We start from the raw sequence: 26,813 nt of genomic DNA, 5'->3' as shown, positions 1-26,813 counted from the left end.
TGTTCAGGGCGGATAGCTGTGATGTGGATGCTGCTGGGGAGCTTCTGCAGGGGCTTCCTCAGCTGAGTCCAGAGGATCAGGACACTTTAAGTTTGGACATAACACTGGATGAACTGAATGCTGCTGTGTCTCAGATGGCGTCAGGCAAGGCTCCTGGAATAGATGGCTTACCATCAGACTTTTTTAAACATTTCTGGAGTATTTTGGGACATGACCTTTTTGACATTTTTAAAGAGTGTTTTGAAAAAGGGACACTTCCAGCTTCCTGTAGGCGTGCAGTTCTCTCTAGGGACACTTCCAGCTTCCTGTAGGCGTGCAGTTCTCTCTCTGCTGCCTAAGAAGGGAGACTTAGCCCTTTTAAAAAACTGGAGACCAGTAGCTCTCTTATGCACGGACTATAAGATTCTCTCCAAGGTTTTATCAAATAGACTGAAAATCTTCATTGAAATGTTAATTGGTGCTGATCAATCATACTGTGCTCCAGACAGGTCTATGCTGGATAATTTATTCCTGATGAGAGATGTATTTGATATTTGTGAGTTATATGATATCAATGTTGGTATCATATCCATTGACCAAGAGAAGGCTTTTTTGACTGTGTTGATCATACTTTTCTTTTTTCTACATTGCAGGCTTTTGGTGTTGGGGAGGGATTCATGTCCTGGATAAAGCTTCTGTATAGTGGTGCTTGTTGTGTGGTAAAGGTGGGAGGAGGGCTGAGCTGCCCTGTGCCAGTGAGGAGAGGGATAAGGCAAGGATGCCCCATCTCAGGGCAGCTTTATAGTTTTGCTGTTGAACCTCTTCTCCGCAGATTGTGGAGCAAGCTGAGGGGTCTCTCTCTGCCAGAGCTAGTTCAAAGCCCTCCTGTTGTATCAGCATACGCGGATGATATAAATGTGTTTGTCCAGGATCAGGGAGACGTCCAAGCATTGAAAGAAAGCCTGGCTTTATACGCCAAAACTTCTTCAGCCAGGGTTAACTGGGGAAAAAGTGGAGCTTGTTTGGTGGGTAAGTGGAGCTTGGAGAGCATTCCTGGTCTTCCAGGGAATCTGAAGTGGGGAAAAGGGGGAGCTAAAATCTTAGAAGTATACTTAGGAACTGAGGATTTTCAGAGGCAGAACTGGGAGGGAGTGCTGGACAAGGTGGAAGCCAAGTTGTCTAAATGGAAATGGTTGCTACCTCACCTGTCCTACAGGGGGAGAGCTCTGATAGTTAATAACCTTGTTGCCTCATCTCTGTGGCACAGACTCATTGTTTTAGTGCCACCGCCAGGACTTGTGAAGGAGGTGCAGTGGCTCCTTGTGAACTTTTTCTGGTCTGGTCAGCACTGGTTGAGGGCATCGGCCTTATATCTCCCTGTGGCAGAGGGAGGACAAGGACTCATAGACATTCTGTCCAGAACTGCAGCCTTCAGACTGCAGACAGCGCAGAGGCTGCTGTATGGCTGCAGTCACGGCTGGTTCGCTCCTGCTCGGCTGCTTCTCAGGAAAGCTGGGCGACACCTCAGTGCTTGATGCCTGGAAGACGCTGAAAGTCACACGGACTCCTGACCCCAGACCAGGAATGTGGCTATTTGAGGAGCCACTGTTTTATAATGACTTCCTTGTAAACACCATGTTTTCCTCCAGTACATTTAGGACTAAGTTTGTTGAGGCTGGCATTATTAAACTGGGACATCTGGCAAAAGCTTCCATGGAAACACTTCGTGATATCACTAACATCAGATCATCAAGAGTGCTGAGGAGGATTGTGGAGGAAGTCTGGTGGTCCCTGTCTGTGCCACCACTGAGAGTGTTTGTAAAAAATCGTGCTCTGGTTGACCAGTGGAGTGAAGAAAAGTACATCTGCCCTTCCATGATTGTCAGTCCTGCTGTTGGAGAGTGGAGAGAGGAGAGTGGAAGACTTCTCTCTCTAAAAACACCAGTGCTGGGCAATTTCAGTTCTTGTGGGAAGAAGCTGCTATATCAACGTTGTGTGAAGTTGTTGAACCTTCGCTCTCTGGCTGGGGTAAAAGAGTCGAGGTGGAATGAGGTTTTTACTTCAGGCTCTACCCCGAAAGGCAGGTGGAGGGTCCTGTATAAGCCTCCTGTTGAGAAACGGGTGGCTGACCTCCAATGGAGAATTATACATGGAGCAATAGCCACAAACAGACACAGAGCTCACCTGGATCCAAGCACTGGGGAGGGATGTCCGTTCTGTGCACAAAGTCAGACACTTGAGCACTTAGTGATATCTTGTCCTCGGTTAGCGGGCTTATTTAGGGTACTGCAGGAATGGGTGGAGGCTTTGAGAGAGACTTTCTCTGTCCCCTGTTTTGTATTTGGGCCTAAATATGTATCAAGTAAGAGATCAACATTGGTTCTAATCAATTTTCTGTTTGGAACTGCAAAGTTAGCTATCTGGAAGACCAGGAAGAATCAGATTAGGTCAGGGCTGGACCGATGTAGTGCAGAGTCTGAAGGGTCTGGTGGCGGCTCGTCTAAAAATAGAGCACGCTTTCTATACCCTGACCAGTAATCTGGACTCTTTCAAGGCTCTGTGGGGGATTACACAGGCTTTATGTTCACTGACAGAAGATGGTTCACTGGTCCTTAATTTTTAACCCAATATTGTGTGTGTGTGTGTGTGTGTGTGTAGTGATGGAATTGTAGTAATTTATTGTTTTCAATTTACCAGTTGAAGTAGATGAGAAAGAAACAGATTTTGTCCTTATAATATTATGTAAATAAACATTGTTTTAAAAGTCAAATTCTCTCTCTCTCTCTCTCTCTCTCTCTCTCTCTCTCTCTCTCTCTCATGTGCAGGTGTGAACGGAGGAGTGTTCTTTCTGGTGAATAGGGACTGGTGTGTTGGTGGGCCATGTTGCGGATCAGATTACACCATGCAGAAGTGGGAAAGGAAAGGCAACCATGCGGCTTTCTTTTGGAGGTCTGGATGAATTAGTCAGGTTCACTGTGTACAAAAATGTACTTTTGTGAGAATTCTTTGGGGATTTTTTGACCTATACATTTTTGGAATCTGCAGACCTGGGGGAATCCAAAAACCAATGTTGCCACTTGCACAGACACCTGTATGGCCGCCATAAAATACAGAATTTCTGCTACCTTGGCCTCTAAACAACCTAAAAACTCAATTAAACATGCCAGTCATATGTTTTCTTGGTCAAGGAATCCAATGGTGACTTCAAAATTATGCTCAGAATCGTGCTATGGTGCCCCCTAGGGGTGGTAAAGAAAATCGCTACACTTCTTACTGCCCCCTCAAGTCACATACATCACTGATTCTTGAGAGTTGGGACAAAGCATGTCCCACATAGAAAAGTGAAATTTATATCAAAAATCAAGCAATTCACAAACCCCATTAAATCAGGAAAAAGCATCGTCTGCGATATCCCTGAGGACCCCTTTCCATTCCTCTGCCTGTGGTGAATGCAAGAATACCACGCTCTTGTAAGTTAACCATTTTTTGATATTTTAGACAAACAATGTCAATATTCCTTAACAGCTGGACCAGTTCAACACCATCTCTCTGTTATTATACTTTTTAAAATACAATAGTGGATTGAATTATAGTATTTTATTCAGATTATTAAGACAGCTAGCTAATTTTGGCAGTTGCTAGCTAGTAACTGCCAAAATTAGCTAGCTGGTTGCTGAAATTAGCTAGCTAGCTGCAGTGTTTTTTCCTTGCGTCAACTCTGTCAGACCTGAACTCCATCAGGCTCTTCATCTGATGGAGGTGATCATATTAACACCATCTCTCCATTATGATAAAAAAATATAAAACCAAACTGAATTTAATTTTAGAGGTTATTGAGATGACTAGCAAAAAAAGTAGCTAGCTGCAGTGAACAATGCACGTCCTGAGGGAAAGCCTAGGCTACATATTTTATTACATTAGAAAATGAGTGTAATTTCAATTATCTTTCAGATAGGCCTACTAAGTTTTTTGTGTTTGAGGTGAACTGAAAACTAACTGAAACAATGGCCTACATTTATTTTGTATTATTTTATTTTTCAGATCGTTCACTCTTTGATGCATATGTGCTGCAGGAGAAGGAGAAAGGTCTGTTAACCATGTGATGAACCTGATAGCTACAGTTTAGCTCGGTGTAATTATTACTAATATAAATATAACATAGTAATAATCCAAACCCAAGCATTTTCAGTGACTTTGATGATGCCTCTGATTTATGAATAATAAGGTGGTTGTTGTATTTTCAGAGCATAACTTATCATGGATGAAATCCCTGATGATGACGACAACTCGGCTGAAGATGTGGACTGGAAACTATGCATTTTCTGTCAGGGGTCTAATGCTAGTAAAACAGACTTGGTTCTGAATCCCAGGATTGATTCCTTACAAAAAGTACTTGATGTGGTGAATGAGCGAGCTCGAGTACTTGATGGAGAATATTTGAAAATTCAAAGCCGTCTCCAAGGATGCACTAAAGAAATCCTAGCAGAAAGGAAAGTCACATGGCATAGAGGCTGCTACTCTAATGCCACCCACCAAACAAAGCTGCAACGATCCAGAGACCGCTTTGAACATGCAATGTCCACTGGAATAAAACGTGGCTATAAAAGATCCAGTACAGAAATGGAAGCCAGTGAACCACGACCCTCAATGCCCTTCACAAGATCTGCAACAAACCCACTACTCAACAACCTATGCTTCTTCTGTCAAACAGATAATAGTCAACCACTCTTTAAACTAAGAACTGAGAATACAGGAGAGGCACTCAGACAGGCTGTTGATATTTCCCAAGATCCAGTGTTGATGACAAGATTAAGCACTGCAATATCACCAAGTGATGCCCATGCAATAGGTGTGAGATATCATAGGCAGTGCTGGAGAAACCATGTGTTTCATGTCCTCAGAAACCATACCCACGATGAAGCCAAATGCACAACAGAAGACCTGCCCATGCAGATGTCATGTTTGATCGAGTTGATCAATATTGTTGACATTAAAACTCAAGACAAAGCATTTCTCCCCATGGATGATGTAGAAAGAACATACATTTCTATGCTTGGTGGCAGTGAGGAGGCACAGAAGCACAAACCAAAACTGACAAGGAAATGGCTAAGGGATCAGATTTGTCACAATTTACCAAGAGTGAAGTGTGTGAGACCAAACAGGAAAAGGCCATCCATTCTTTACTGCCCTGAAGCCTGTGAAGAGAGTATGGTCCACATGACTATGACACAGGACCATGCAAGTGAAATGGATCAGGACCATGCAAGTGAAATGGATGACATGAAGATGTTGCACAAGTCAGCTCAGTTAATACGCAGAAGTATTGTGAATTTCAATAAGAAGGAACAATCAGGCATGAACATATTGAGCAAGGTAGAAGATGTTCCAGTAGAGTTATACAGCCTTATACAGTGGATATTGGTAGGACCTGAAGTTGAGTTGCAAACAGAGACCAGGAGTAGGACAATGCAACAATCAGCCCTTACAATAAGCCAAAACATCATGTATGCTTTCAAAAGCAAAAGGCAGGTGCGACACCAACCGAAGGAGGTGACAGACAGGTTCCGGATACAGCATGCCAGAGAAAATCCGCAGGTTCTCGGGTTGGCACTTACCATCCATCATGACACCAGGAACAAGAAGCTGTTGGACCTCCTTCACTTACAGAGCTACTGTGTGCCATACAATCGGACACTGCTTCTGGAAACGGCTATAGCCAATGCTGTTGTGGAGAACTCAAAGCGCTTCAATGGCCTGTATGTACCTCACTTCCTTAAAAAAGGAAGCTTTGTGTTCTTTGCTGTCGACAACACTGACTTTGCCGAGGACACAGTGGATGGAAAAGGAACCACACATGGGACAATCACTGCAGTATATCAGAAGGCCAGTGCTCAAGGGGAGGTCATTGCACCCAGTCTGGAACTTGAAGAGGCAAAGAATCTATCAGTTTCTCCGTACCACACACCCATCAAGCCTTGTAGCAAACCCAAACGCAGAGTGGTCCAGAGAGCACAAAGATTTGAGGTCAACACTACAGGAGTTGCCGAGTCTTATCAAATGACCACCAAAGGCTGGATCATCGCATCTGCCCTGTCTAGAGAAAATGGAGAGCAAAGCAAAATCCCTGGTTGGGCTGGATTCAAGTCACTTGTGTCATCCAGCCAATCTGTGACCCATGTTGGTGCTCTACCGCTACTGCCAGAAGTTGCACATGAGTGGTCTACAATGCTCACTGTGATTCTACAAGCATCCCAGTTGAGGAGTTTGGTTGTTGGTGAAGAACATCCAACAGTGATAACCTTCGACATGGCCTTATACGAAAAGGCAGTGCAGCTGTTGGACTCAAGGGATGATTTGAAAAGAACAGTTCTTCCCAGGCTGGGTGAGCTACACACTGTGATGGCAGCACTGCGGGCACTAGGTACATGCATTGAAAATTCAGGGATAGATGATGCATGGATTTGGATGGTCTCTGTATGAACTTCTCCTGGAAAAATTCTTTTCAGAAAAGCCACACCTCAAATCCATCTGCTCCCAGCCTGTGAGTGATGTCCAGGAAGCCTGTGCAAGATTAGCTGTTGACAAAAGCACAAGTGGAGAATGCATTGCTAATGCAAATGACAGCCTACTCCAAATCCTTACAGACAAAGGTGTTATCGAACAGCTGAAAACATGGGAAACAGAAAAATGCTGTAATGCAATGTTTAAGTCACTTACAAATTACCTCCGCCATGTTGAAACCATCCTGCTCTTCATTGAAGCCTCAAGAAATGCTGATCTAGTTCTCCACCTGCAAGCAGGAGAGGCACTAAGTAAGCTCTTCTTTGCCCTAGATCGAATGAAATACAAACGCCTATGGCCACGGTACATTGCAGACATGCAGGATCTGAAGACCAGTCACCCAGACACCTGGCATGAACTTCAAGATGGGAATATATCCATCACAAAGTCCGAGATACCGTTTGTCTCAATTGGCGCAGACCATGCATGCGAGCAACTAAATCGGATGATGAAGATACACTCTGGTTTAATTGGTATTTCCAATAACGCCAACGCACGACAGAGGTTCTTTCTCGCCACACCAGAAATGTCACGCCTCTCAACAGAGTACAAAGAGCAATTTGGTATCAGGGCTGATAAACCACAAGCACACCATGAGGTACAAGCAAGTGCTATCCAAAAAGAACATGATGCTGTCAACAAGATCAAGTCTACAATACTGAGTCACGGAAATCCCTTTGATGCAGAAGGTGATCAGCTTTACAACTTCATGACACATGCATATGTTCCCCAAGAGAATGCCCTACAGATTTTGAATGTTGGCGACTATGGACAGAAATTGTATGAAGAATATGTTGCTGAGCGCATCAATGGAAATGTCAGTTTGTGGGCACCAATCAAGAGGCAGAACAATGCCATGTTCCTGTCAGGAAACAAAAAGCAGTCAGTAAAGATTCGAGACCAGTCAGTGGATCTAAGAGAAACAAAAGATCTATATGGTCGGTTTATGGTTCTCGCCAGATCGAACCGGGATATTGATATGAAAAATGCTGTAGGGAAATATGAATTTACAATAACTCCCAGAGCACTGTTTGCCCCAAATGGATCCGTCCTTCCGTGTACTGACAAGTCAAAGCTCATACATTGTCTGGAAAAAGTGAAAATAAATGAAGAAGTCCAACAGACACAAGCACAGATGTCTGCAGAACATGGTGATGGACCTGAAACATCTTTAACACCATCCAAGAGTCCGCAAATCGCTGTGGTGGATGGAATGGTTCTAGTCCAGCAGTTGGCAATGAAACAGGGGACAATCAGTACAGTCAAAGATCTGGGCCAGCACTTTAATGACAGACTCTTGATGCTGACAGCAGATTTTGATGAGGTTATTCTGGTCTTCGACACCTATAAAGCTGACTCACTGAAACAGAAAACAAGGGAGAAACGACAACAAGGCAAAGATCCCATTCAATACCAGATTGATGATAAAACCAACATCAAACATATACCAATGAGACGGTTCCTATCTCATGAACAGACCAAAGCTGATCTAACTGAGTACCTTGCACAAGCAGTCCTCAACCAGAATGCAAACTCCCAAAGGTTGTTCATCACATCGGCCTCAGGCAGCACAAGAAGCAATCGCAGCAAAATGTGTTTTGAAGAAAACAACCACGAGGAGGCTGACACACTAATGATATGCTTAGCAGCATCTGCAGCACAGCGCTGCCCAAAAGCACGGATGGTCATCTTCAGCCCAGATACAGATGTCTTAGTTCTGGCTGTTGCACACTACGAGAAGCTCTGTAGAAACAGTGCAATACATATGGCATCGGGTACTGTGGAGATTGAGCCAATCTGGAAGGCACTGGGACAAGAGAAGGCAGGAGCATTACCAGCATTCCATGCATTCACTGGAGCTGACAATGTTGGGAGATTCTCCAGAATCAGCAAAACTAGATGGTTTCAACAGTACATGAAGGCTGACAAGGACATCTTCTCCGCCCTGGTGAAACTCTCTGACGAAGGCGACGTGCAACAGGAAGTAAAAGATGCGCTGGAAAAGTTTGTGTGCTCAGTGTACTGCCCGAAAGGCATTGACATAAAAAACATTATAGACCTAAGGTGGCATCTCTTCTGCAAGCACCTGGCTGAAAGCAGCAAGCTGCCTCCCACAGTCGATGCCCTTGCAGAACATATTGAACGTGTCCGGGTCCAAAGTAGGGTGTGGTGCCAAGCCACTGTGATGTGGCAAAAACCTTTTGACCCACTCCAACATGGCTACTATCAAGACCCCAATGGCAAGATACTGCCTACTACAACAAAGGTTGCACCTGCACCACAGGCCATTCTAGAGATGGTCAGGTGAGTGAGTGAGTGAGTGAGTGAGTGAGTGAGTGATTTTATTTTTGAGACAGGGACAAGGTACAATAAACATTAGCCCTATAAATAGGGAGATATGCACTGTACAAGGTTGTAGCTAAATAGCTAATTTCCACCCATAGGTGTAACTGTAAAACCAACTGCACAACCCAGCGGTGCTCATGCAGGAGACACAATCTGGCCTGCACAGACCTTTGTTTGTGTGGAAGTGAATGTGAGAATGATGCAGACTGCGGTGGCCCGAATGACACCGAGGAAAGTGATGAAGACCTGTGAAAGCATAAGGGTAAGTTCAGAGAATCTCCTTCCATGATTTCTTGCATGAGTTTTTTTTCTAGTTAAATTGAACATTCCCTGTCTCTATTTACCAGCCATTCATTAATATCCAGTTTCTTCTTTTATCCAAGACCATTGCCAGCAATTCCAGTGTCTCCACACTCAATCCCATATGATTGGACTCATCGCTGAGAGACAACAGACCCGTCCTAGGACTCACTCTCCAGATCTGGACTTACACTGGGTTAGCCCCTCAGCCCCCTTGTAAAGAATTTTATATTGAGAGTTTTTGAGTTTTTGGGTTTTGAGTTTTCTGTGCCGACCGAGTCCCGACTGTTACCAGCCTATGGTGTAATAAATGTATATCACATTAATGTATGGATTATAGTTTTAATTTACCTTTGTCATTGTTTATATAATCATATGCAGAAATTTTAAGTATTTTGTCCCCGGACTTCTGACATGGGGTCATTAAGGGGGATTAGAGTAACAATTTCCTTTTCCACTTCTTGGGGGTGCCACAATTTTCTTTCCCACCCCTAGGGGGCGCCACAGCACGATTCTGAGCATAATTTTGAAGTCACCATTGGATTCCTTGACCAAGAAAACATATGATTGGCATGTTTAATTGAGTTTTTAGGTTGTTTAGAGGCCAAGGTAGCTGAAATTCTGTATTTTATGGCGGCCATTTTGAAATTTCAAAATGGCCGCCATACAGGTGTCTGTGCAAGTGGCAACATTGGTTTTTGGATTCCCCAAGGTCTGCAGATTCCAAAAATGTATAGGTCAAAATATCCCCAAAAAATTCCCACAAAAGTACATGTTTGTACACAGTGAACCTGACTAAATGGACAGTTAAATCATTCCACAATCAGAAGCTATGTATTACTGGAACCATCCAGAAGCATGGACAATTTTGAAGCAGCAGAAGACGCAATAAAGGTCTAAATTACAGTGTACAAGTTAAAGGAGCTAATGGGATCGCATTTCACTGGAGTTGTACCTTAAATAAATGATTGATTTAATTTGAAACGACTAAATGGCTAGGATTTGTACTCAGTGTCACAGTTCTGTGTTCATGGTGACCTGCTCTTTTCTGCATGCCCAGTCACCCAGCTACCAGTCAGTCATTCTCCATTCACCCTGGTTTTCCCCGCCTCATCGGTCACATCCACCTCATCAAGTTCACCTGTTTCTCATTACTCACAGCCTGTATATAGCCCACCCTCACAGACACTTGTTGCTAGATTGTTCTTTGCCACTCATGCAAGACTCCTGAGCACTTTATTCCAGACGCTGTTGCCGCCTCTGCCTCATCTGATTTTTGATAAATGCACCAGCCTTCTGGCTGCTGGCTTCTCAATCCTCTGCCTGGCCTCAACCTACCTTCTACCTGTCCCCTACTGGTTATTCTGCCTGAACTTTGTACTTATCTGGTTCCCCACTACATCTCCTGCTTGCTTCTACACAGTACCATTGCATGTTATTGAACTGAACTGTGTGTTTGGGCAAGCATTACTGCTCACTCACCTGTCTCCTGGCTCGGTTCAGCCGGACTTTGTGGAGTGTTGGAGTGTTGAATTGTAAACACATCTTTATCAACTGTTCCTGGTATCCCGAGACTGCATTTGGGTCCAAAGACAACCCATTACAGTACAATCGAGAGGCCTCTAGCCTCGAGAGGGTTGAAGACATCCTCCAGCAGCACAATGCACTGCCAGCCAGTGCAGCCTCTGAGGCAAATCAGGTCGAACCACCCATGAGCATGCACTAGCTGCACTAGCCACCCAAGTCCAGCAGCTAGCAGGAACCCTGACCCAGCTGGCAATAACACCTCCTCCTTCTGCTCAACACCTGCACCTCTGGGGACTGCACTGGAGCTGCAGGTGGGGAGCCTAGAGTGGAATGCTGAAGATCCTAAGGGCTGCAACCCATTTATCATGCACTGTTCCATCCTTTTCTCCCTGCAGCCCTACAACTCTTCCCCTAAGGAGACTAAGGAACTGCTGAATGGGAGGTTTTCAAGGTGGTTTCTTTGGGCCCTGATGCCAACGCGTGATTAATGAACCTAGCTAGCTCACTAATATTCTTGTTTATCAGCAAGTTTACTGATTAGCATTGCCAACCTAGTTAGCAGGCCAACTCGCTAACCCTGCTGTTGCTCACAACGTTTTTGTTCAATGTTACTGTGGATTTTGTTCAATTGTATTAACTTTGATTTGGAAAACTAGCTCAGCTCTGAAGAAGTACAAAGGAATTTTGAAAGAAGCACAGGAGCAGCACACTGATGATGTTAGAGGGCTGTGATTGGTTGATTGCAATGTTGGTCCTGCAAAATCATGTCATCCAACGCAACACCTACCACTCGATCCGGGAGGGTAACAAGTGGAAGATGGCCTTCAACACCCCAACAGGACATAAATATGACATAAAAATTGTACCTTTCGGCCTCACCAATGCCTCAGCCTTGTTCCAGGCCCTTGTCAATGATGTCAAAGGAGGCGCATGTGCATCACATCCATGTGATCATTTAGTACTTCCTAAAGAACTATTTGTTCATCAAAGCTGAGAAATAATCATCTGTCTCCGTCATGGGGTACATCATGGGGCAGGGAAGCATGCAGATGGATCCTGCCAAGGGGTCAGCTGTTACATCCCGGCCTGTCCCAAACTCACATTAATAGCTGCAGTTCTTGGGGTTCACAAACTTCTATCTGAGATTCACCTGTGGCAAGAGCATTGTGGTTGCCCTGCTCACATTCCTTACCTCATTCAAGGTGCTGTTCCAGTAGTCCTCCTTGGCTGAAGAGGCCTTCCAGAACCTCAAGGTACAGTTAACATTGGCCCCGATCTTCCAAGTGCCTGACCCTGAAAGCAATTTATTGTGGAGGTGGATGCCTTCGATGTTGGAATGGGAGCCATCCTATTTCAGTGGGCTGCTAATGACCAGAAACTCCATTCCTGCCCCTGCTTTTCTAGGCAACTCTACCTGATGGAGAGAAACTACAACATGGGGAACCAAGAGCTACTGGCTGTTAAGCTGGCCCTGGTCGAGTGGTGCAACTGGCTCAAGGTACCAAGTTGCCCTTTCTGGTTTGGATCAATCACAAGATCCTTGAGTACATCCAGTCCGCCAAAAGGCTTAACTCTTAGCAACCAAGATGATCCCTGTTTTTTACAAGGTTGAAATTCTCCTTCTTCTACCAAGCTGGTTCCTGCGACGCCCTGTCCCACCAGTTTGTGGAGCCACCCCTAGCCCCCCTGCTCCTGGTTTAGTTGCCTCACTCACCTGGGAGGTAGAGGAGAAAGTAAATGGACCTGCATTTGTATAGCACCTACTAGTCATCTGTCCACTCAAAGCGCTTTTTACATTACGAGTCACATTCACCCATTCACACACACATTCACACACTGGTGGCTGAGGCTACCATATAAGGTGCCACCTACTCAGTTTTTAACACACTCACACACCAATGGAACAGCCATCGAGAGCAATTTGGGATTCAGTGTCTTGCTCAAGGATACTTCCACAGGAAGACTGGAGGAGATGGGCATCGAGCCGCTAATCTAATGGACAATCTAGTGGACAACTCACTCTACCTCTGAACCACAGCCGCCCCAAGTCTAGGCCATTCTGGAGAACCAGCCCGGTCCTAGCTCCTGCCCTCCTGACCGCCTGTTCATTCCTTAGAGCTGGAGGTCCAACGTCCTCTAATGGGCTTCTCTTTGGACTTCTGACACCATCCAATGGGCACACCACCATTCTGATGATTGTAGACTGATTCAGTCAGATGGCCCACTTCATGCACCTGCCCAAGCTCCCAGTGTGGTCTCCAGGGATCCTAGTTAACATCAGTATTCTGGAAGAAGTTTTGCACTCTCATTAGGGTTGGGCGATAATACAGTAATAAGGTATCCTGCGGTATATAAAAATAGCAACGGTATCAGTTTCATTACCATCATTAAAAAAATCTGCTGCCCATATAGGCCTAGAGGGGCCTGATATAATATTAAATATAATTTATTTAATGTCTTAATAATGAGTGCTTGTCCATCACCTACGTATGTTTGGTTGAGTTTTCAATTTAATACTAATTACAATTTAAAACTAATAGTAGGCTATAATGTTTCTCTTATAACTGCCCTTAACTGTTGTCGGGAGATGACATTTGATAAAGTTTTTGGATGTGACGTCGTCACGTGGCAGCTCGGACATGAGAAAGAGAAGAAAACATGGCAAGCCGCGCATCAAGCGAGTTGGTCCCAAAAAAACCCCACAACTTCAAAACTTCTGGAAGCAGCAGCAGCAGGTCCAGTGGCCATCAGAGTGGAGGGAGGAGAAGCGAAACCTGAACCACCCAAAAGAAGATGACTCTGGGCAGCCTCTTTCAAAGAAAAGCCGACACGGTGGCAGGTCCGGTCGGCACCATACAGGAGCGAGCAGGAGCAGAGATAACTGCTTGTTGTTGCGAGCCTGTTATTCAGGGAGACGGAGACCCCCTTCTCTGGTGGAAATGTGATGGAGCCAGGTATTTTCCTCTGATGTCGAGGGCTGCCTGAAAGTACCATTTACCAAGTGGGCCAGAGGGTGTGGCTGTCAACCTGTGACCTACCCTTGCAGGCAGAGTCCAAGAAGTTGACACCCAGGTTCAGTGGGCTCTATGGAAAAAAAGCTTCAAGAGCCAAAACAGTCTGCCTGACTAGATTTTTCTGCATTTTTCAATCTTTTGAAAAATAAAAAAATAAAAAAACAATGTCAACATCTCCTCTTAAACCATAGGTTCATCTTGTACAATTTGTTTCTATAGAAAATGACTGGACTAAGCCTATATCAAGCTCTTAAAGTCCTTGAGATATCTCCTTGGGTTTTGAAGATATTGACCAATGAACTTTAAAATGGGTGTGGATCAGCAAATAAATAAAGGTAAATCCATTACCGTTGGGCCAGTCATCACAAAACTTGCAAAATGTGTTCACATAATTACCTGAAACATACCCTGAAAGGTCCATTCAAAATAATTACCGGGGGATGCTACAAATGTAAATTACAAAATGGGTATGGCAAAACACAAACTGAAAATCAGAAATTGTTTGTCCAATCATTACAAAACTTGGTGGGAATTTTTAAGCTGTTGAAACATGACTCCAAATTGTTTTACCAACTGACCAGTAGCAGGTTATGGCGTTGCTGCAGAAGCATGTGACCAAGCTGTAAATGAATAAGCATCTGCCATTATCGTAAAACTTATTAGTTAGGTCTTGATCCTTTTCAGCTTTCAATTTCTAACAGACCATGCTCAGTTGAACCCCAGACTTGCTGCTTCCCGTTACATTCATTAGGGGTCCAATCCCTAAGGGCTGAAAACCTATTGTTTTGTGTGAATATACAGACACATGAAATTTTCACCAGTGATTGAAAGTTACGTGCAAATGCTCCTTAACACATATTACACCAATCAGCCAGATAGGGTTGCTAAAATTAGGGCCCAAAAGTTCAGTTTTGGAAAGGCCACACCCCCCTCTTGAAATGCAAGATAAAGGTTCAGCTCAATGTGCTCTACAAAAAACCCTCAACAACCATTAACGTCTGCCTGAGTAGAAACACATTTTTGACATCTCCATAATCATAGATGCGTTTTGTTAGTTTTTTAAATGTGGATTTACAATGCACCAAGCTTATCAAAAGTTATCAAAAAAGTTTTAACAGTGTCTCACAGTGAACTCTATTAGGGAGACCAGTCCCGAAATCCAAGCAGTTGTCCCGAATCCCGAATCCTGTCCTAATTGTCCCAAAAATTACACTCGAGCAGAGTCCAGAGTAGTTATTGCCTGATAAAGCATTAAAAACTGATCATGGTGGTTAAGTCGTCCTGCAGCTCCCACCAGCTGCACATTGGCTGCAGCAGTTCCTACATGAATTATGGATGTTTTAGTTTTTAAATTGTGTACAGCAGTAGCGATGAAGTGGTAGATGAAGAGAGCGCAGGTTGCAGCCACGAAGACAGGGAAAGCGCAGGCAGCCACGAGGAGTGATTTGCACGTTGCAGTGCAGCCTCTTGTTGTAACTATTCAAAATAGTTCTACAAAGTTGTTCTACAAACTGATACGCCTGTAACGAATGTACCAGATGTCTTTTATTTTGTTAGCTTTTTTTTAAATTGAGTTTAAAGGACAAGTGCACTTACATTGGTCACTTCCAATAAATTAAATGAGAAATTGAAAAAGAGGAAAAGATTGAAAAGATTGTTTTTACATCTATTGTTGCTTTAATTTGCAGCTGTGATTTTAAGCTGACATGTCGTGACAGTCAAGTAACCCTCTCTAATTTGTAGTTTGTAGTTTTATGTGAATCATCAATAAGCTTTTTTCCCCCAATATCTTCAAAATGCAACGAGATATCAATAATATCTCATTGCATTTTGAACAAACACAAGCATACTGACGCACCAGGTTGCTGTTGGTGTTGTTGCTGTCTTCCTCAGGCATGGGCAAGTACACAGCCAGGGCCACACAGTTGGCAAAAATGGCCAGTAGGATTATGATTTCAAAAGGTCTGAAATTGATTTATAGGAAGCCAACATGCCATCCATAGTAGTTCAGATATAGACGTTCCCACATCACATAAATAAACTGCTGCAAACACCTCAACACACACACACACACACACACACACACACACACACACACACACACACAGCTGTACTACAATTAACATTTTACATTTAAAATTTAAAATAAATTTAACAGTTACTGAAAATAAATATTGTCTGCGGTAGCAGGAATCACATAAAATGTTAACCTATGTTTGATCCAGCCAACCCTCTGCCCTATAGGACCCTTTACTACAGCAGGATACTTCCACTCCACAATACTGATGCATGCCTTGCGGAAGGGATTCCTCAGTGTTAAGAAGAGGAGAGAGCGTGCAGGCCTCGGGTTGCCTCCTGTAGCCATCAGCTTCTTTAGCTTCTCTTTTTGTTTTCTCTTCAGAGTTTCCTCATCCATGATGTAGGATGACAATGGGGGACTGCTGCCATCTGCCATTGCAGCTTCAAAAGGGTATTTGTACCAAGTTTGCTTTGAATTAGAGGTGGTATTCCAAGAAGGTCTGTCGAAGACTTTTTCAAAATGCAGTAATTGTGTTGGCTACATCTGTCCACTCATTTGTAACCCGTATTAACTTATCTCAATAATTTGTGTCACACTGTCTCTCTCTGACTGGTTTTACTGAGCTCCCTCTCTTTCCCTGTCTCTATCTATGAAGTGGCAGCTGCCCCCTCTTCTTGTAAGGGATTGGTTTACTGAGCAGCTGTTGGGTCAAGAGAATAAATATAGACAATGAGCATGGCTGTTGTAGTATGGGGTGACAAAAGAGGACATTTACACAGATACAGTCAGAGCATATCATTTTTTTAAAAAAAAATTAGTGTGCTGAAATTACAAAGGGGTGGAAGCACAAAAACAATTACAAATGGGATAAAATGATATTGCAATACAATATGCCCTTGTATTTCATTTCCAGCACAGACTTTATAGTGTCTATCTTTATAATTTTATGAGGTGATGCATTGTAACGACACAATTACATGACCTTTTAACATTGAAATTAAAACTTGCACAAATCTAAAAAAGATGCTGAACATTTCCACGCATTGTAGAGAATAATATTTGTTATCTTTTTTAATGAAGAATGACTTTAATGCCAGAGAGGTTTACAAATTTTGAATGTGGGCAAAAAAAAAAGGTAAGTGAGTTTGGTTCTTAGTATTGTGGGAGACAAGGTTGGAATCACGCATCCTGGGTCAGCAGAGATCTTAGGTTGCTGAATAGTATGTAGTATTTACTGATTCCCTATGACAAATAATGATCTTACTAAATGTTTTATGTCCCATGAAGACACTTCTGGTGGCAGGGGCCTAGTGGACACGGGGTACATGTTTAGAGTGCCTTTATTGTCTTTACACATAGTGCAACAAAATTCAAGTGCCACGTCTGATCAGTACAAAGTAACATACCCTACCCACACTTAAGAAGCAACATATAAAATCATATAAAAACATATAAAATCACAGATCTACTAAAAAGTACTTATACATATTTAGAGTTATAAAAAAGGTATTGCCTGAGGGCACTGTGGTAAAATATTGCCCCTATTAGCTTATGTGAGGTGGCTCAGCTTAGCAGCATTCACAGTTCCAATGGCCCAGTGGAAGAAGTTGTTTTTGAGTCTTTCAGTGCGGCTTTCAAGACTTGCATGGCACTTTCCAGAGGGAAGCAGTGCAAAGAGTTTATTACCAGGATGGAAACTGTCCTTGATGATCCTCCTGGCTGTACTGTGGCACAGAGAGCTGGAAATGTCCTCCAGAGAGGGTAGGGGACAGCCGATCACCTTTTCTGCTGTCCTGAAAACCCTATGGAGGGCCTTCCTGTCTGCAGCAGGGCAGCCAGTTTATCACACAATGATGCAGTATGGCAGCACACTCTCAATAGTGGAGCGGTAGAAGGTCACCAACAGGTTGTCTTTTAGTCCGCTTTTACTGAGCAGTCTTAAGAAGTGTAGTCTCTGTTGGGCCTTCTTGACCACTCCTGTGGTGGTTGCAGCCCAGGTAAAGTCCTGGTAGATGGGGATGTTGTGCCACCAGTTTTTCGAAGCACTTCATAACAACTGACATGAGGGCTATGGGTCTTTAGTCATTTAGACTGCTGATAGCTGGCTTTTTGGGAATGGGAATGATGACAATTTATTTTAACAAGTGAGAGCTTGTTTTCCAAGTTGTCCCTGAGTGGATGGGTAGGGTCCACACTTTCTGCTTCTTTTGCTGTCACCACAGCAGACAGGCATGTTCCCTCTGTAAATGTGAGTGGGGAGGATGTGCTGTATGTTAGAACAAAAATGTACAGCAAACAAACCACCAAGAGGCAGGAAACCCTGCACTCAATCTTTATATCAGACCATGTACGTTGAGTTATGTGTTTTTTGATAACAGTTAGCTGACTTTAAATGATGCCAATTTAGCTCAGTTAAAAACAGGGCTGGACTGGCAAAATCATTCAGACCAGAAAAAAAGGGCAAAATACAGCCCCAGTCAGGCCACTTTGTAAGTGGGGGGTCTGGGGGTTCCCCACCAGGAAAATTTTACTTCAGACTTCTTTTCCTGCATTCCGGTGAATTTTAGTGCATATGAATCATAAAAACTAATTAGCCAACAACTGCTTGGTAAAATACACAATTGTGAACCTCAAATAATACCAAAGGTACATATAGTGAAGGAAAAAGATGACAAAAGGAGAAACCTTTGACCAATATTGATTAAAAATAATTTCTTATTTAATAATTATCATCAATATAAACTTAAATAAATATCTTACCTGCAGGTTGCTCTGAAACAGCAGGCTTCTTTTCCTCATTTCACAAGTCAAAAATGTGTATTATCTGAAAGAAACATCCAATATTTACATCTAAGATCATAAAAAAAAATAGTCAACTAAGTGCAATGATGTCCTCCAAGATAATATTTGCCACTTTGTTTGCACAAAGCAAACAAAATTTGTTGTTGTTTCACAGTTTCAGTTATATATTGGGGGGGCATTTTGGGCATTGGGGGGAACACATGTCCCCCTCAATGTATATGGTGACTACGGCCCTGTCAGCATGCATAATTAGGCTGCAGTTGTCTGGGTGCGCAAAGGTGAAGTGGCTGGTCTTGTCATACAAAGTTTGATGGAGTGTCAACTGGACAATATGGAGATATTTGCATCTTGAAAGCCGGACTACAAATGTGGATAGACAGGGAGAAACACACGCAAGCCTAAGACGTGGTAAGATACGATATTCCTCACTATATGAAGTGACTGATAACAAGATCTGTATAATGGGTTGTAAAGAAATTCGTCAGGTTTTTGTTTTGTAGACAATTAATCTGGATTTATAGCATGATGGGATGAGAGCACAATGATGTGTGTGGTATCATTGGAAAGGTCTGCTCCTGCGCTTTCATGTGATATGCGTGGCTTGGAAAGGTCTGCTCCTGCGCTTTCATGTGATATGCGTGGCATTTCTGTGTGACCCTGCGATCGCGAGTAATCCATCCAAGAGTAATGTGTGTGCAAAGCTGTATGAAAGCTCTGTTATACATAATTTTAGTGTAACTTTATCCTTTTTTTTCGCTGTGAAAACATTGGACTACCGACAAGTGCTTGGCCTGGAATGCTACAATTCCGCTGTTTCACGTGATATGCGTGTCGCGGAGAAAATCAGTAGGGAAGAACAGGTGTGAATTTGGACGCACTATGCGTCGTTCAGGCCCATAGGGTTAACATATCAGTCAGAGGGATCAAACCACTACTTAACTCCAATACAATTACGACTGTTCTGTGCCTGTGTGTTTTGGGCCCGCCCTTTGTTTTTTTTCTTTTTTTTTTTTAAGTGCAGCTGATCCTCATCATTCCTCATCAGCAAGGGTTTAAATGAAAGGAGTAGTGCCTGTTGTGTATTAGATCAAGCACTCGGTGCTCGATAATGTTGGACTGTCAATGTCAACACTAGGGTGTGTGATTGAATATTCAGGCTTGTTGTATATTGTTGAGAAGAGCGCCAGTAAAGACCACTCTTGTACCACAGCCTCGCCCGTGTGTGAATATCATTTAATATGTTAGTAACCAACAGACAGTGGTACTACAGTAGTCTACATAACATAAAGCCACAACATGGTATCAGAAGATGGTGTCACAGAGTGAGCTGAGGACGGTGCTGTAAATGAGCTAACTGAAGATTAGCCGATAGCTAACGGAGCCCTAGCGCAGCTAGTAAATGGCGCGAACACGGAGCAGTTAAAGCCTCCGTCACCGCTGATACTCACCGGCAACGCTTTTGGCTGTATATTGTCGCGTTGGGTGTGCTGGACAAATAAGAGGCGGTAAAAGTAGTCAATCTGTTTCACACTGTCGGCGAGGAGGCACTAGAAGTTTATAGCACACTCACTATAGTTCCAGCCGGAGAAAATGTAACAATGGAGGAAGTTCTTACAGCATTTAAGGATTACTGCAGCCCAAAAAAGAACATTGTTTTTGACCATTCACTTCTGGTCACACACCATGTCAGCAGGAATATTGGTGGACAGATTCATTACAGAGCAGAAGAAGAGCAAAAACTGTGAGTTTGGCTGAAATGACCCAGACAGCAAAATATAACTGAACCCTGGTCCAGAAGTGCTAAAAAGTTCGTACCGAATTGGTGAAACACATCCACACCAGTATCTTTTTGGACAATGGGCCTGACCTGGTATGGACTCATTTGTCAGATCTGCAACAGCTTTGGACCAAAACTGGTAAGCCCATAGAATAATATGCCCAAATAAGCAAACATGTGTTACCCAAAAATTACATTCTGATCAGCTCTGGACCAGATGTGGTCTAGATCTGTACTAAAACTGTTTCCAGTATTGAAATGTATCATACTTTAATGTGTCTAAATGGCAAATTAATTTTTTATCAATTAAAAAGAATAATGACAATACTTTTCATTAAGGTTTCATTAAAGTGCCATTAATTAAGGGTAACAGGGAGCAAAATTACATTGCACAAATTGTGACAATTAGCAGCATACTGTTGTATAAACCCATGCTAAAATGTAACACTGTATACAACAAATCTGAAAAACACGTGGCTGCCATAGTAAGTATGCAAGTTTAAACTGTAAACATGAAAGTGGTGTAGGTTATACCTTTAGTTCAATTCTGAAATTGATGATCATTTCGCGAAATAGCGCCCCCTACAAATTTTCAAAAACCCCTCCCCTTGGGGTTAGGTTGTCGTAGGCAAAACAAAATTTGGTACACACATGTATCATACCGAGACGCACAAAAATGTCTCTTGGCGTCATGGTAAAATCCCAACAGGAAGTCCACCATTTTGTTTTGAATTTTTTCGTTACGGCAATTTCCACAACTTAAATTTGAATGAACTCCTCCTAAATGAACTCCTCCTAGGGATTTTGTCCGATCGACTTCAAATTGGCTACAGATCATCCTGAGAACATTCTGATCAAAAGTTATTAAAAGCTTTTCTCTATGTCAAGGGGCGTGGCCGCTAGGGCGTGACCAATTTTGGCGACTTTTCATTTTCTTGCCATCAAATTTCGAATGGATCTCCCACCTACATACTTGATCTCAGCAGCTTCAAACTTGCTGGACATGATGATGGCTCCGCCCCAAATGCCCCAATATGTTAATATCCCACCTTACTCATAGCGCCCCCCGGTGGTAACAGGAAGTGACCAGTTTTTACTTTAACATGTACTAATGCCACAAACTTGACTGCATCAACTTCTTTCCACTTCTAATGCATGCAGAACAAGTTGGTGAAGCTACCTTTTGAACGCTGTGAAGCTACGTCTGATGGTGTCCCTGTGGGGGCGTGGTGACTATCGATCCCTCACCACTAAATACATTTGGCTTTTTGATGGCTTCAACTACCTCATCTCCTCATAAATTGATAAACAGTTCACGAATAGCGAGCTCTTACATCTGATAGGGGTGTCGCCCATGGGGGGGACAAAATGCCTCTATAACGCCCCCTTGAAATTTTCAAAAAACCCTCCCCATAGGGTTTTTTTTGGAGTTGGAAGATGAAAATTGGTACACATGTGTATGTTGTCCAGACGCACATAAAAGTCTTTGGCGCCAATGGTCTACTCCAAACAGGAAGTCGCCCATTTTGATTTTGACTTGTAATTTTGGCGTGAGTTCCACATGTTGTATTTTAACAAACTAGTCCCAGGGTTTTCATCCAAGTGACTTCAAATTTTTTACAGATCATCCAGAGACCATGCTGATTAAAAGTTGTGCTCTGCATGTCTGTAGGTCAAAGGGCGTGGCTGCTATGGCAGTGCCATTTTTGATGCATCACCATCCATATTCAAGCAGCTTCAGAATTTCTATACATGATAAGAGCACCGCCCTCAATGCCTCCATATGCTTGTAGGCAATCTTGCTCATGCCACCCCCTTGTGGAAACAAGAAATGCCCTATTAAACATTGACATTGTCCGATTTGCTCGAAACTTCACATGTGTGATGACGGTCCACCCCTGAACGCACCTGCCCACATCTGGTTACGCTCGTAGCGCCACCTGGTGGATGAACAAAACATTGCGTTTTTTTCGCTCCTGCCAGGTTTTTTCTCCATTCTCGCTTCGCGCTACAGCCCCCGTGTACCTCAGGCCCCCGCGGTTGCATGGGGGAGCGAGGGCCCAATCACAGCTGCTTGCAGCTTTAATTAGGGCCCGAGCACCAAGCGGTGCGAGGACCCTATTGAAATGCAAGAATTTTTTATTATTATTATTAGGGCCCGAGCACCTAGCGGTGCGAGGACCATATTGAAATGCAAGGATTTTTTATTATTAGGGACCTCGGCTGAAGGGCGAGGACCCTCTTGTTTTTGATACGTTTATTATTATTATGATTATTATTATTCTTTCTTTCTTTCTTTCTTTCATCCGCCGCCAATTTAAACTGGAATTTGACCCCCAAAACATGTTCCAAAACTCTCCAAAGTTGGCACGCATGTCAGGACTGGCGAAAAATTTAAGGAAATGAAAAAATTTATCTGAAAAGTGCCAAAATGGCCTCTCTAGCGCCACCTAGCAGTCTAGGCACACTAAAATGGCCGCTGTGGCCTGTAGGAATCACGTCGAAAGATGAACCAAAACTGTCTTGTTGGTTTCATTCAGACCTACAAATCACGCGCTGTAACCACTGACCTAAATCCAACAGGAAGTGCGCTATTGCCCTTTCAAAGTAAGATTTCGCCTCAAAAATGCTCTTTTTAAAGATTTCTTAAAAAATCTACTCCTCCTACACCGTTTATCGTAAGGGCTTCAAACTCGCACACATCACAGATCAACGCATCCTTATCAAATATTCTGTATAACTTTTTTATTACTTGAATGGTTTGGATTTAATGGCGTCTTCCAGGTGATGGCTTACAAAACCTCCTGACGATTTTTGTGCCACCTAGACACACTAAAATGCCCGCTGCAGCCAGTAGGAATCACTTAGAAAGACCAAACCAAAACCAGCTTGTTCGTGTCATCAAGACCTACAAATCTCGCGCTGCAACCCCTGACCTAAGTCCAACAGGAAGTGCGCTATTGCCCTTTCAATGTAAGATGATGTTTTTCACAAATTCTGTCTCTCAAAAAATATTTGCTCCTACACCGTTTATCATAACTGCTTCAAACTTGCACACATTACAACTCTACCCCTGGTGAACATTACTTGTGAAGGAATTTGTCATTACTGGAATGGTTTGGATTTTAGAAGCGTTCTAAGGTGCAGCACACAAATCCTCATGATGATCTCTGTAAGAAAAGATGAGGGCCAACACATCATAATCTTGTGACTAAGGTCACATTTTTGAGTCCATAGACATAAAAGCTTTATATTTCTGCACACACACACACACACACCCTTCGTGAACACTTACACACACCACATATACGCATATGCAAAAACCTGAACACTAGATTTCAAAACAAGTTTTTTCCCAATGATAAACATAGTTTCCTGACAACACACACACACACACACTCTCTGGCCCTGAACATTCAGACACCACATATACACACATGTAGAAAATGGAACACTAGATTTGCGTTCTCTTGACATTGCTTGTTTTATTGACATTTTGACTCTTACGAATAATTCGCACTGTCTATGTGAGCTGGAGGCCGTCTTCTTCTTCTTCTTATTCCTCCAAATGAATTGCCTTTTTGGGAGGCTTAACATACCCGAAAACTCATGAAACTTTGCAGATATATCAGGACTGGTGAAAAATTTGATATTTTAAGGGTCTCGTGCGCGGGTTCCAAAAAATGGCTCAGTAGCGCCCCCTACAAAAGTTTGAGGAAACAGCCTCTGAAGCCAGTTTAAGCTACATGTATGACACTTGGCAGGCTTATGTAACGCTTAGAGACATACAAAAAAGCCTCCTGGAGGCATCCTCTAAACCCAACAGGAAGTCAGCCAAGCTACTTTATACATTCTTTGATGTCCCTCTTCTAGCAGGTTAATCAGAGCCACCTCAAACTTGCTGGTCTAAGTCCTTAGACCTTGATGACATTTAAAAATGAAGCTTTTGAGTTTTCATCAAACCCTGTCACCGTGGCGCCGCCTTGTTCGCCATCAAACACTTTGTTTTGAAGGGACAAGGGATGCTTGAAAACTCACCAGACGTGGCATACACATCAGGGGTTGCAAGTCCTGTTGTCTGATGTGATTTTTGTGCTTTGATGCACCAAGATGGCTCAACAGCGCCCCCTAGAATATTTCAATTCAGCAGCCCCCAAAGCTGGTTTGACCTGCATGTATGAAACTTGGTAGGCACCTGTAACAGTCTATCACGTACAAAAAAGCCTCTTGGAGCCATGCTCCAAACCCAACAGGAAGTCCGCCATTTTGAATTTACTTGTGCCACGAACTTGTCCGACAGATTTAATCAGATTGGCTCCAAACTTGGTGTATGTAAGCATGACTACGTTGTGACCAAAAGTTATCACAGGATTTGCCCAATGTTGAATGGCACGCCTGTTGCCAACCGTTGATTCTTGAGGTCTCGCCATGAAAAACGAAATTGCTGTAGCGTTGGCATAAATGGTCCGATATCCACCAAACTTCACATGATTCATATTAGTTCTGCCCTGAACACATTTTCATTAACATATGTCCTGATACTCATCGTGCCACCTAGTGGCGACTGAAAGTACTTCTTATCAGACATTTATCTTTGGATTTATCTGAAAGTTACATGCTGTGGTGTATATTTGATGTATAAAAACATTATGTATAATTAGTGCGCTCTCCAACTCCCTCTAGTGGAAAGAGGAAGTGTTACAAAATGTGAAATATGTTATTCCAGCACTGTATCAAGGATATGCCAAGTCACTCCTGCATGCGATGTCTAACTTTGACAGAAATGAACTGACACGTCAGAAGGTGTCCTGCCAGCTCCCCCGATTTGCGTGAAGGTGCAAGGGCCCGTTCATCACTGCTTGCAGCTCTAATTAGGGCCCGAGCACCTAGCGGTGCGAGGACACTATTGAAATGCAACGATTTTTTTATTATTAGGGCATGAGCACCGACCGAAGACCGGCGAAGGCCCGATTGAAACTACTCCATTTATTATTAGGGCCCGAGCACCTAGCGGTGCGAGGACCCTATTGAAATGCAAGGATTTTTTATTATTAGGGCCCGAGCGATGACGAAGTCGTCTGTGAGGACCCTATTGTAATCGTGCTGTTTATTATCATTATTAGGGCCCGAGCGACGACGAAGTCATCCGTGAGGACCCTATTGTAATCGCGCTGTTTATTAGGGCCCGAGCACCTAGCGGTGCGAGGCCCCTTTTGAAATGCAAGGATTTATTAGGGCCCGAACACCTAGCGGTGCGAGGACCCTATTGAAATGCAAGGATTTTTTATTATTATTAGGGCCCGAGCACCTAGCAGTGCGAGGACCCTATTGAAATGCAAGGATTTTTTATTATTATTATTATCATTATTGTTATTATTATTATTCCTTGACATACCCGAAAACTCATGAAACTTTGCACACATCTCAGAACTGGTGAAAAATTTGATATTTTAAGGGTCTCGTGTGCGGGTTCCAAAAAATGGGTCAGTAGCGCCCCCTACAAAAGTTTGAGGAAACAGCCCCTGAAGCTAGTTTAACCTACATGTATGAAACTCAGCAGGCTTATGTAACGCCCAGAGACGTACAAAAAAAGCCTCTTGGAGGCATGCTCTAAACCCAACAGGAAGTCAGCCATTTTGAATTTACTGTGCAATTTTGGTGCATTTTTGGCCATTTCCAGGGGTCCTAAATGAACAAACTAGTCCTAGAGATTTCATCCGATTGACTTCAAAACCTTGGTCTGTCCCATCCCAAGACCTTGAAGATGAAAAGTTATCAAAAGCTTGAGTTTTGTCAATGCGTGTGACCGTGGGACGGCGTCAAAGTTAGGGGTCTCGCCACTAAACAGGAAGTAGTTTATAACTCCAGCATACATGGTCCAATCTTGCCCAAACTTCACAGGATTGATGACAGTCCCGCCCTGAACACATCTACATGTCAATAATTAGAGATAAACATAGCGCCCCCTCCTGGCAATGGGAAATGTCATGTTTTAGACTTAAATCTATATCTCCTACAGACTTGACCAGATCCACTTCAAACTCGGTGAAAAAAGTCATAAAACGTTGATGATGCTTTATTGTGGAAACTGTGGGAACACGTGGGAATATCTTGCCAAAACTTCACACATATGATGACAGTCCAGCCCTGAACACATCTACAGAGGAATTTTGAATCACCGCCATAGCGCCACCTTCTGGCAACAGAAAGCTACTTTATACATTCTTTGATGTCCCGCTTCTAGCAGGTTAATCAGACCCACCTCAAAATTGCTGGTCTAAGTCCTTAGACCTTGATGATGCTTAAAAATTAAGCTTTTTAGTTTTCATCGAACGCTGTCACCGTGGCGCCGCCTTGTTCGCCATCAAACACGATGTTGTTTTGAAGGTACAAGGGATGCTTGAAAACTCACCAAACGTGACATACACATCACAGGTCGCAAGTCCTGTTGTCTGATGTGATTTTTGTGCTTTGATGCACCAAGATG

At 43.2% G+C, this 26,813-nt stretch overlaps 2 protein-coding genes across 3 annotated transcripts in view; one reads left to right on the top strand and one right to left on the bottom strand.

Moving 5' to 3' along the window:
• The window catches only part of LOC126386418 (dihydropyridine-sensitive L-type skeletal muscle calcium channel subunit alpha-1-like), a 509,728-nt gene extending 493,366 nt beyond the window's left edge, over nt 1-16,362 (bottom strand). Inside the window, 2 exon segments of the mRNA XM_050038752.1 lie at nt 15,586-15,691; nt 15,995-16,362. Of these exon segments, the coding sequence (XP_049894709.1) occupies nt 15,586-15,691; nt 15,995-16,182 (294 nt within the window). The 5' untranslated portion in view covers nt 16,183-16,362.
• LOC126386430 (uncharacterized) lies at nt 7,386-9,646 on the top strand. Of its 2 annotated transcripts, none has more exons than XM_050038785.1 (3): nt 7,386-8,844; nt 8,985-9,148; nt 9,281-9,646. In XM_050038785.1, the coding sequence occupies exons 1-2, from the start codon at nt 7,397-7,399 to the stop codon at nt 9,136-9,138; spliced, it is 1,602 nt and encodes a 533-aa protein (XP_049894742.1). In that variant the 5' UTR covers nt 7,386-7,396; the 3' UTR covers nt 9,139-9,148; nt 9,281-9,646. The 2 variants fall into 2 exon arrangements, with proteins under 2 accessions (XP_049894742.1, XP_049894741.1); XM_050038784.1 differs by having other exon boundaries at nt 9,270-9,646.
• Nucleotides 16,363-26,813: the final 10,451 nt, after the last annotated feature.

This window comes from Epinephelus moara, chromosome 24, assembly GCF_006386435.1.
Source record: "Epinephelus moara isolate mb chromosome 24, YSFRI_EMoa_1.0, whole genome shotgun sequence".
NCBI lineage: Eukaryota > Metazoa > Chordata > Actinopteri > Perciformes > Serranidae > Epinephelus > Epinephelus moara.
Note: the sequence above shows the minus strand (reverse complement) of the source record. Positions and strands in the feature narration are given on the sequence as shown.

What these genes read in the sequence shown, in the direction of transcription:
- LOC126386430 (XM_050038785.1), top strand. Translation starts at nt 7,397, where the DNA reads ATGTTCCTGTCAGGAAACAAAAAGCAGTCAGTAAAGATTCGAGACCAG. An exon ending in GCCATTCTAGAGATGGTCAG is followed by an intron (nt 8,845 to 8,984) that starts GTGAGTGAGTGA and finishes TTCCACCCATAG; the next exon opens with GTGTAACTGTAAAACCAACT.